Source organism: Pseudorca crassidens, chromosome 5 (genome assembly GCF_039906515.1).
Source record: "Pseudorca crassidens isolate mPseCra1 chromosome 5, mPseCra1.hap1, whole genome shotgun sequence".
Taxonomy (NCBI): domain Eukaryota; kingdom Metazoa; phylum Chordata; class Mammalia; order Artiodactyla; family Delphinidae; genus Pseudorca; species Pseudorca crassidens.
Genome location: NC_090300.1, coordinates 77,828,027 through 77,839,043, shown reverse-complemented (window position 1 = coordinate 77,839,043; position 11,017 = coordinate 77,828,027). Strand labels below are relative to the sequence as shown.

The window sequence follows — 11,017 nt, the reverse complement described above, 5'->3', positions numbered from 1 at the left end:
TAATTTTTTGAGGAACCTCCATACTGCCTGCCATACTGGTTGCACCAGTTTACATTCCCACCAACAGTGCACAAGGGTTCCTTTTTCTCCATATCCTCATCAACATTTGTTATTTCTTTCCTTTTTGATAATAGCCATTCTAACAAGTATAAGGTGATATCTCATTATGGTTTGGAGTTGCATTTCCCTGATGATTAGTGATATTAAGCATCTTTTCATGTACTTGTTGTCTCATCCTCTTCTCATAAGGATGCCAGTCTTATTTGATTAGTGTCCCACTCTTATGACCCCATCTAACCTAAATTAGCTTCTTAAAGGTCCTATCTCCAAAGTCACGTTGAGGGCTAGAGCTTCAACCTATGAATTTTGGGAGCACATAATTCAGTCCATTAAGCTAGTGAACTTGAATTTAGAAAGTAGGGGGTCAGGTATTGACTTTACCTGAACCTAACTGACTGCTTTTGGGCAGCAAGTCCATTATCCTCTAGGAGCCTCAACTTCATCTGTAACATGCGGCCAATTTTATGGGGCTTTTGAGAGGCTGAAATGAGATCATGGCTGGAGGACATTTTATGGACTATAAGTTCCTACACAATAATAATGATAATTATTTCTTCTACTACTATGTCATTTTGCAGTTTACAATGTGATTTTTTAAAAATTAATTTATTTATTTGGCTGCATCATGTCTTGTTGCGGCACGTGGGATCTTTTTGTTGCAGTGCACCAGCTCTTTGTTGCAGCGCGCGGGCTTCTCTAGTTGTGGTGCGTGGGCTCCAGAGTGCGCGGGGTCAGTAGTTGCAGTACGCAGGCTCTCTAGTTGTGGTGCACAGGTTCTAGAGAGAGCAGGCTTAGTTGCTCCACGGTGTGTAGGATCTTAGTTCCCTGACCAGGGATCAAACCCTTGTCCCCTGCATTAGAAGGCAGATTCTTAACCACTGGAAGTCCCTACAATGTGATTTAAAATGCATTGTATCATTCAACATACATGCAAGGAATTATTATTGTTATTATTACTACATGACTACCTAAAAGGGAAATTTGTTTATAATTCATACCCACTCTTGCAGAAAAGATTCAAGGCAGCTCATGATGAAAACACTCATGTTTAAGAGGGAATTACCGGGACTTCCTTGGTGGCACATTGGTTAAGAAACTGCCTGCCAATGTAGGGGACACGGGTTCGAGCCCTGGTCCAGGAAGATCCCACATGCCTCGCGACAGCTAAGCCCATGTGCCACAACTACTGAGCCTGCGCTCTAGAGCCCGCGAGCTACAACTACCGAAAGCCCGTGCGCCTAGAGCCCGTGCTCCACACCAAGAGAAGCCACCGCAGTGAGAAGCCCGCGCACCACAACGAAGAGTAGCCCCCACTCGCCACAACTAGAGAGAGCCCGTGCAGCAATGAAGACCCAACTCAGCCAAAAACAAATTAATTAATTAATTTTTAAAAATTAATTAAGAGGGCGTTACCTGTTACTTCTCACAGAGGCTGCAGAAAAGGCCCAGGAAGCTGTTGATGAAATGAATGACCACCAGGAGAATCTGGAGGAGGCTGATGCACAGAAGGGCAGAGAAGAAGCACACGTGCCACATGACAGCTTTAGAAGGCTCCAGGCAGACAGAATTCCAGAGTGAATGGTCATACAAATAATTCCTATCCCCAAAAATAAGGAGATCAGGGGTTGGAATAAGGAAGAAAATCCCAGCAACTTTGATAGAAACCTGGGTTCTCCCTCAGCTCAGGTCGTAGGACTAGACTTTTGAGGGTGACTATTGTTGCATTTGCAATTTTCTGAGCATCAGAGAAGCAAGATGCTAGAATGCTGACTAAAAGGAGTTTGTAGTCCCTTTCTGTGTCTTTCTTTCTCTGAAGAGACTGCAAATCCAAGTTTCCATCCATTTACCTGTTTTGCAGGTCTTTGAATGGGTAACCATGTTTCCAAGCCTGTGTCTGATTGAAGGACGAAACATCGAACATGCAAAAAGGACCATCTTTCAGGGCTACTCCAGAAGTGATAAAGCAAATCAAGGCCCCAAGAAAAGCCAGGCCACTTGACAACAGAGCAGTAAGCATCTGCAGAAGGAGAGAAGAAACAGTGAACCTGAGAGGGGGTCGTGACTTGTGGGCTGATCTGGACAAATCTAACTTCTCTGGTGCTCAGGCCTTCCCCAGTCATGGGGATGATCCTACCCACAGCACCTCCTTTAAAACATAGCCAAGGTAGGGCTGGCTGATGAGGTCACTGGGTAGAGCCGGGAGGGGGTGGGAAAGAAGGAATGGAGAAGGGGGAAACACTGGCACCTGGTCCCAGCAGCAGGTTCAGCCGGATTCAGCAGGCTCTTCAGAGCTTCTCAGCAGAGTGGCATCAAAAACTTTGTCACTCACACTGCAGGCATTCAGTCTCTGGCTTAAAGGGTCAGATTGGTTATCGCAAGCCCCCCTCTGACCCTTTTAAAAGAAAGCTGTATTTTTTCAAAAGTTCCAAGCTGCCATCCCTGATTCCTCTCTTTCTCAGATCAAGCATGAAAGGAAGGAAGGGAGGAAGAGGGGAAAGAAGGAAGAAAAGGAGGGAGGGAGGGAGGGAGGCAGAGACAGAGAGAAATTACAGTCAACTCTGAAATAACTCGAGTTCTGTCATTGTACTTTTCTGGTCTGTGCACCACTCATTTCCTTCCCAAAAGATAGCAATGTGTTTATTTCCTCGGCAGGATTCTAACTTCCAGATTGGTTTCTTTCTCAGGATACCAGATTTTTTTTTTCTCCTTCTCAAAAAACACATATTTTAAAATTTTAAATAAAACATATATATATATATATATATGTGTATGTGTGTGTGTGCGTATATATATATATATATATATAGTTTTTATACAGAATCAGAGTCGTTTTCCCACTGATGTCAGACTGGTTTAGAACTCGAGAGGGGCCACAGAAAGCAGTGTAGTAAGTTTTGACTCTAAGTTAAAAGATTCAAGATGAATCAGTCTGACATAAGCCTAGGACAGAGGTTCTAAAAATGTGGTCCCTGTCCCAGCAACAGCACATCACCTGGAAACTTGTTAGAAATGCAAATTTCCCCCCCTCCCCATCTTGCTCCACCCCAGACCTACAGAGTCAGAAACTCTGGGCGTGGGGCCCAGCAATCTGTGTTTTAACAAACGCTGCAGGGATTCTGATGCACACATTCAAGTCGAGAACCACTTGCCTAGGGGAAAACCAGACATGACTGAGAACAGATAGTGAATGAAATGTGTGGTGTTTATACTTAATTCTTTAACATATAATTCTGAATCAGCAGGGTTCCCAACATGTGGGCTGTAGATATCAAAGCAGGATGCAGAGTTACTGTAAAAAGGCCACAAATTCATGTGTCTGAGACTGAATGAGCAATATATCTTATACATTTATGTACTGAGATTTTTCAAATATATATAGATGTTGCTGTAATTAATACAGTGCAAATTTATTCTGGGCCTCAGCTTCATTATCTGTAAAATGGAGAGGTTAGACTAGAATCTAGTCATCAGATGATCTCTGGAGAATCTTTCAGCTCCAAGAAAAATTAAGAAAAATAGCCAGGAAACTTTCTATCAATGACACATGACTACAATGTACATAACTCATGTCCATATGGTTCAATAGGCTAAAACTAGTAAGAACAGTTCATGTATAGCTGAATCGCTTTGCTATATAGCAGAAATTAACAGGACATTGTAAACTATACATCAATAAAATAAAAAAGAACAGTTCCTCACATGTGTGTAGACATTTATGGTTCATTAAGCACTTCCTCCCTGGACTTGATCCTGTTAACTTTCGTTTTACAGAAGGATCCGAGATTCAGAAAACTTGCCCAAAAGCTTAGGGTTTTTAGACCCTTAGAGAGGTACGGTCAGGACCTGACTTCAAACGCCAAGACTGAAATTGTCTCTTTATCACTCTGCCTCTAAAGTAATAGGATGTGGGGACATTCTAGGTATTAGAAGAGTGGAATCGGGTGCTTACACTTTGGCAGGGCCCACTCTTACTGAAGCAGCCATATCTCCAGCCCGTCAAGGAGATGAGGGTAGCTGCAGTGAGAACCTGGGGGAAGAGGGAAGAGTGTTAAAAAGAGATTGGGTAATTTACATCTCTAGCTGCCACCTGTGGCCAGTTTGGGATGACTAGCCTAATGTGACTCTATGAATGGCCGCGTTCACACCAAGCCTGCCTAGTCCAAAATTCAGCAACATTTGACCAGTCTTCCTAGAGTCTTCTATCCCTTGGAGCTGCTATAGACCCCACAGTCAGCTTGTTAGTTCAAGCTTTTTTTCAAGGAATCAAAACACTACCCCCACCCCCACTTCACTGCTCCACCTCTAAGGGGCACTTTGGGAGTTCACACCCAGGGAACCCCAGACACTCACCATGAGGCCTCCTCCCCAGAGCCCAGAGCCCAGCATGGCATGCCTGCCAATGAGGCCCCTCAACAGGTAGGTCACATCCCAGTTAGGAAGGAGGAGCACTGTGTTGGCTGCAGCAGCAAACAGGGCTGTAGTCCCGAGGCTCAGCCCCAGTACTTGGGAGCAGGTCCGTGAGCATGCCATCACACAGAGAGGACACTGTCCTGGAACCAATGGAAAGAGGGTCAGGGTAGCTGTGTTACTGGGAGCTGGTGGCTAGGGGAAACCCCAGGAGCATAGGGTGGGGAGGGGGAAATAGACCAGAGGCACTGTCACCTCCTAGGGTCAGATCAAGAAGAGCCAAGGAACTTGCTTAAAAACTCTGCGTCTTATAAATATTTCCCAATGGATAGAATTTAATTGCTCCATTTTCTGCCAGCTCCCACTCACACACACACACACACACACACACACACACACACACACACACTCCTCATCCCATCATAATTTGCTTGTACCTCTATTAAAGCCAGTGATTATTTCTACTTGATACAGAAAAACAAAAAAAAAATTTTTTTTTGAAGATGTTGGGGGTAGGAGTTCATTATTAATTAATTTATTTTTGCTGTGTTGGGTCTTCGTTTCTGTGCAAGGGCTTTCTCTAGTTGTGGCAAGCGGGGGCCACTCTTCATCGCGGTGCGCGGGCCTCTCACTATCGCGGCCTCTCTTGTTGCGGAGCACAGGCTCCAGACGTGCAGGCTCAGTAGCTGTGGCTCACAGGCCTAGTTGCTCCGCGGCATGTGGGATCCTCCCAGACCAGGGCTCGAACCCATGACCCCTGCATTAGCAGGCAGATTCTCAACCACTGCGCCACCAGGGAAGCCCAAAAAACAAAATTTTAAAGGTGTCATCCTCTTGCTTTAAAAGACGTCATTTTAAAGCTGTCCGCTGTTACCACTTCCATTCAACATTGTACAGGAGGTCCTTTCCAGTGCAATAAGAAAATAAAAAGCGGCAAAAGCCACAGGTATGAAAGAAAGAAGTAAGAATATCATTATTCACAGTAACATGATTATCTGTGTAGAAAATTGTAAGGAATCTATCAAAAAGTTAATAAGTGAGTTTAGCAAGGTTACCGAATAAAAAATTAAATGTACAAAAATTCTATTGTATTTCTATATACAAGCAATGATAAATTATAAAAGTTAAAAAACAACATCATTTACAATAACATACAAATAGAAAATACTTATGGATAAATTTTACAAAATCTGTGTAAGACCTGTACACTAAAAATTATAAAACATTACTGAGAAAAATTAAAGAAGACCCAAATAAATGGAGAGATATACCATGTTCATGAATCAAAAGGCTTAGTATCAGTGCAATCTCAGTCAAAATCCTAGCAGGGTTCTGTCATAGAAATTGACAAGCTGAATCTAAATTTACATGGAAATGCAAAAGACCTAGATTTTTCAAAACAATGTGGAAAAGAAGACCAAAGTTGGAGGGCTTACATCATGTGATGTTAAGACATTATAAAGCTACAGTAATTAAGACAGCAAAGTAATGGTGTACACAGACATGCAGACCACTGGAACAGACTAGAGAATTCAGAAATAGAGCTATACAAATATGATCAAATGATTTTTGAAAAAGATGGTATTTTAGTAGGAAAGGGAGAGTCTCTTCAACAAATGATGCTGGAACAATCCATATGCAAAACAAAAATATATATTTTTCCTATTACTGCAAACCCTATTCAATCATTAACTCGAAATGGACCATGGATCTAAACCTAATAAAAATTTTACAAGAAAACAACAGAGAAAGTCATCGGGATTTTCGGTTAGATAAAGATTTATTATATAGAACACAAAAAGTACAACCTATAAAAAGTGATAAATTAAACTACTTCAAAATTAAAATTTTGCTCTTCAAAAGACACCATTAAGGAAATGAAGAGACAAAACACAGGCTGGGAGTAAATATTCACAATACATATTTTGTAAATATGTATGTGAATGTGACCTCATATACCTCTGACAAAGGATTTGTATCTAGAATACATAAAGAATTCTTAAGACTCTACCATAAGTAGACAAACAACTGAGGGACTTCACTGGTGGTGCAGTGGTTAAGACTCCACGCTCTCAGTGCGGGGGGCCCAGGTTCAATCCCTGGTCAGGGAACTAGATCTCACATGCATGCTGCAACTAAGGAGCCCGCGAGCTGTGACTAAGGAGCACGCCTGCCGCAACTAAGACCCAGCGCAACCAAATAAATAAAATAATGTAAACAAAAAAAGAAGGCAAACAATGGTTTTTAAAAATGGGAAAACGATGTGAACAGACACTTCATTTCATCTCACAAAAGAAAAGCTATATGGATGACAACTAAGAACATGAAAAGACACTCAACATCATTAACATAGGGGAGTGCAAATTAAAACCAAAATAAGATCCTACTACATACCCACTGGAATTGTTACAGTTAAAAAGTTGGACTAGGGGCTTCCCTGGTGGCGCAGTGGTTGAGAGTCCGCCTGCCGATGCAGGGGACACGGGTTCGTGCCCCGGTCTGGGAAGATCCCACATGCCGCGGAGTGGCTGGGCCCGTGAGCCATGGCCACTGGGCCTGCGCGTCCGGAGCTTGTGCTCCGCAACGGGAGAGGCCACAACAGTGAGACGCCCACGTACCGCAAAAAAAAAAAAAAAAAAAAAAGTTGGACTATACCAAGTGTTGGTGAGGATGTGGAACAACTAGAACTCTCATAGATATGTGGTGAGAATGCAAATGGTACAGCCACTTTGGAAATAAGCTTGGCAGTTTCTTAAACCATCACTTACCAATGATCAAGTAATTCCACTTCTATATATTTATCCAAGAGACATGAAAACACATGCCCACACAAAGACTAGTACTTGAATGTCCATAGGAGCTTTATTCATAATAACTAAAAATTAGAAACATGGAAACAACCTGTGTCTACCAACAGATGAATGAATGAAAAAAATATATATATATATATATGTGCAATGGAATATTATTCAGTCATTAAAAGAATGAAGTTCTGTTACATGCTGCAACATGAATGAAGCACGAAAACATTATGCTAAATGAAATAAGCCAGACACTAAAGGACAAGTATGTATGATTCTACTTATATGAAATATCCAGAATAGGCAAATTCATAGAGACGGAAAGTAGATTAGAGGTTATTAGGGACTGAGGGGAAGGGGGAATGGGGAGTTATTGTTTAATGTTTACAGAGTTTCTGTTGGGGGGTAATGAAAAAGTTTTGGAAACAGGTAATGGTAATATATAGTTACACAACATTGTGAATGTAATTAATGCCACTGAGTTGTACACTTTAATATGGTTAAAATAACAAGCTTTAAGTTATATATATTTTACCACAATAAAAAATCAATTAAAAATGAGAAATACAAAAAAGTGAGAAATAACTCAAATGCTCATCAATAGGTGAATAGATAAACTGTGGTATATCCATACAATTAGTACTACTACTAGGCAATAAAAAACAATAAACTACTGATACATGAAACAACATGGATGAATCTCAAAATCATGCTAAATGAAAGAAGCCAGAAACAAAAGACTACTCACTGTATGATTCTGTTTATATGAAATTATAAACACTAGAAAAGGCAGAACTAGTGACAGGAAGCAGATCAGTTGTTTCCAGGGGCTGAGAATAGAAGAGGGGATTAATATCGTACATAAGGAAACTTTTTGAGGTGATAAAAATGTTCTATATCTAGATTCTTATGAATATACAACTATATATATATTGACAAAACTCATCAAACTACTCTTAAAATTGGTGAATTTTATTATATTTTAATTATATATCAATAAAATTGATTACAAATTAAAATGTCATGTCTAGATAGGTTGTAAAATGCCTCCTCCACACCTCCACACGGCTACTTATAGCCGTTTCTCCCTTTTAAATTTTCACTGATCTGTGAACTTTTTATTTTTTTTTAATATGAATTAGAATAGGACTAGTAATATTTGGGTACACTCATGTCAATGTGGACCTGAAAAAAGTCAGTACCATGACATCCCCAAGAAGTGGTTTGTTGCCACTTTGCAATTCAGTTACATGTCTGGCTCAGCTTAAGGCTCTTGACGCTCCCCTCCTAACACACAGCTTTGCCCATAACCAGAAAATATGTATAGATCAAAGCCTCCACCCCAATCTCTCTTTTACATATATACATACACCTACATATATAATGAAATATTTCAGAGTTAAAGAGTGAAGCATAATGTATATAATATATTTGCTCTTGCTAGTTGTGTGGAATAATTGAACAACACCTATGTAAACACAACTGGTTTACAAAATAGATTCTTACCACTAATACTATTGAAGCCCCAGGTGTGCCCTCTCTATCATCTGCCTGTACTCCTTCCTGGGAATGACTACCCTAAATTTCGATTTTATCATACATTTTTAAAAACGGTTTTACAATTTATGAACTTAATTTAAAAAAAAACAAACTTGATTAGCCTAGGTTTTTTTTGTTTGTCCAGACTTCAGCTTATATAGAGACTCGTGTTAGACACAGCACTGAGCAGGCCATTTGGTTGGGGCAGGAAAGGGGGTGCTCTTGTCCTGCCCGCCCATACCCCCATTCCCCAGCCTCCTCAGCCCTTGGTGACATTTGCTTCCCTAATCTCAGAGCCCAAACTCATCTCAGCTGCTCCTCCCAGCAGGAAACTTTCTGATGCAATTGCTAATATTTTAGTGGGATGAGTTGCCTTCACCGTGTGCCCTCTCCACAGGGTATTTGCTCTCTAAGCCATGTTTCTCAAACGGTGAATAAAATAACTCATCCCTGATGAAAGGAAGTTCGGATCTTTGTGGAGGGGGGCACACGCTGGAGGAGTTGGGGGTAGGATACGGAGGAACAGTGGCCCTTACTCCAAGGATACAAGGGACCTGGAGGGAAGAGGGGGCCCCCTCCCCCAGGGGCCCACCACAGAGACCTCTTTTCCTGAAGTGTCCTCCAAGCTGGTATGGTACTGGCTGCTTTCTCCACGGGTCCTCAGGGTGAGGAGCCTGCTCCGCTGTCAGCGGGCAGGGCATCTGTATGATCACAACCCACCCAAACAGTTTGTGATGCAGCCTCCCTCCCCAGACCTTCCTGCCATTGAGAGCCGCACTCTCAGTGTGTGTCCAGGGTGTTGGCAAGTAACGACTTTAACCCACATGCCTCTCAGATGACTGACATTTTGTCAGGGGCCCAAGAAAGGACTGGTGTGTGGTCGGACATTGAGGCACACTCTAGACCACCGGCTGGAAGAATCTTTTGTTCAGGAATGCCTTCAGCCTCCTTTGAATCATTCCACCTATGAGTAAGGCCTGTCTAGACAATAGATCACCGACATGAACCTCCCCACCCCGACAATCTCTTCTTTGGAAATTTTTCTTATCAGGAAAGTTTTAGAAGGGAAGCTAAAAGATATGAACGTGCAGAGGGAAAACTAAGTTGAGCACGGCCTTTGGGATGAGTGGGATTCAGAGCATCCTGGCTGTCCTACTAATCTGCTAAAAGCACTTGCTGTGCTGCTGCATCTAGGAGGGCTGTGGCTCAGTTGGAGTTTCACGTCCTCCCCTTGATTTGTTCCCCTAGAAATCACAACATTCTGAGAAATGCTTCCACAAATGTGAGCCAGGAGATTAGCAAAGAGTTTGGCTAATTTGATATCTGAAGAGACAAGCAGGATCATAAGGTAAAACCTCACAACCAGGCTTTAGGGGTGCCCTGTTCTAACCTGAGATCCTGGCTGGGTGAACAAATCACTACCTAGATGTCTGGGCAACAGTTTAAGTGATCAGCTGAGTCAAATAGAGGAAGAGACTTTAAATTCTGTGTGTCTCTCAACCTAAATCATCACCTAGCCAGACTTTTATCATTCTTTCACCAGTCAAATATGTATTGTGACCACTATGTACCAGGCACTATTCACTCTGGTGAACCAGAGACAGACTCTTCTCTTGAGGAACTTAAAGTCTGGTGGGGACACTAACCAGGCAATGAGAAAGTGTGGAGCAGAACAGTCCAGCTGAAGGTGTGATGGAAGCACTTGCCTAATCCTGTCTGCAGAAGCAAGGCAGAGCCTCCTGGAAGGAGTGTTGTATGAGCTAAAACTTGACAACGAGGCATTAGACGGGCAAAGTTGGGAAGGGAAAAGTATTCTAAGCATGTGTAAAGGCCTGAAATTGATAGACTGAGGCAAAGAGATGTTAAACAAATTGCCTGAAGTCACACAGCTGCTCAGTGGTTGAGCCAGATCTCCTTTGAGTTGGAAGCTTGTGCTCTTAACTGCTAGACCAAACTATTCCCTGGCCATCCCCTCACTGGGCCCTTCCATTTCTGCTTACCTGCATCCGGTGGCAAGAATCAGGATGGGAGAGAAAGAACCTGGTGAAGGGCTCCGTGTTCAGAGTGGGTCTGAACTCCTGTGGCCTCAGCTGGAACTCCTGCAGGTTTGGACTGGAGGCTCCTCTTTCAGGACTCCTACAGAGGGTCAGAGAGGCGCTATTTATATGTGGAAGTCACTCAGGCGTGTGTGTGTGTGGGGGGGCATGCAT

At 42.4% G+C, this 11,017-nt stretch overlaps 1 protein-coding gene across 1 annotated transcript; it reads right to left on the bottom strand.

The window, feature by feature from the left end:
- Positions 1-1,476: 1,476 nt before the first annotated feature.
- TM4SF19 (transmembrane 4 L six family member 19) lies at positions 1,477-10,987 on the bottom strand. Its single transcript, XM_067737257.1, has 5 exons — positions 10,808-10,987; positions 4,411-4,610; positions 4,010-4,087; positions 1,908-2,077; positions 1,477-1,657 (listed from the first exon to the last, which is right to left on the bottom strand). Exons 2-5 carry the CDS (start codon positions 4,588-4,590, stop codon positions 1,477-1,479), a joined length of 609 nt encoding a protein of 202 aa, XP_067593358.1. The 5' UTR covers positions 4,591-4,610; positions 10,808-10,987.
- Positions 10,988-11,017: the final 30 nt, after the last annotated feature.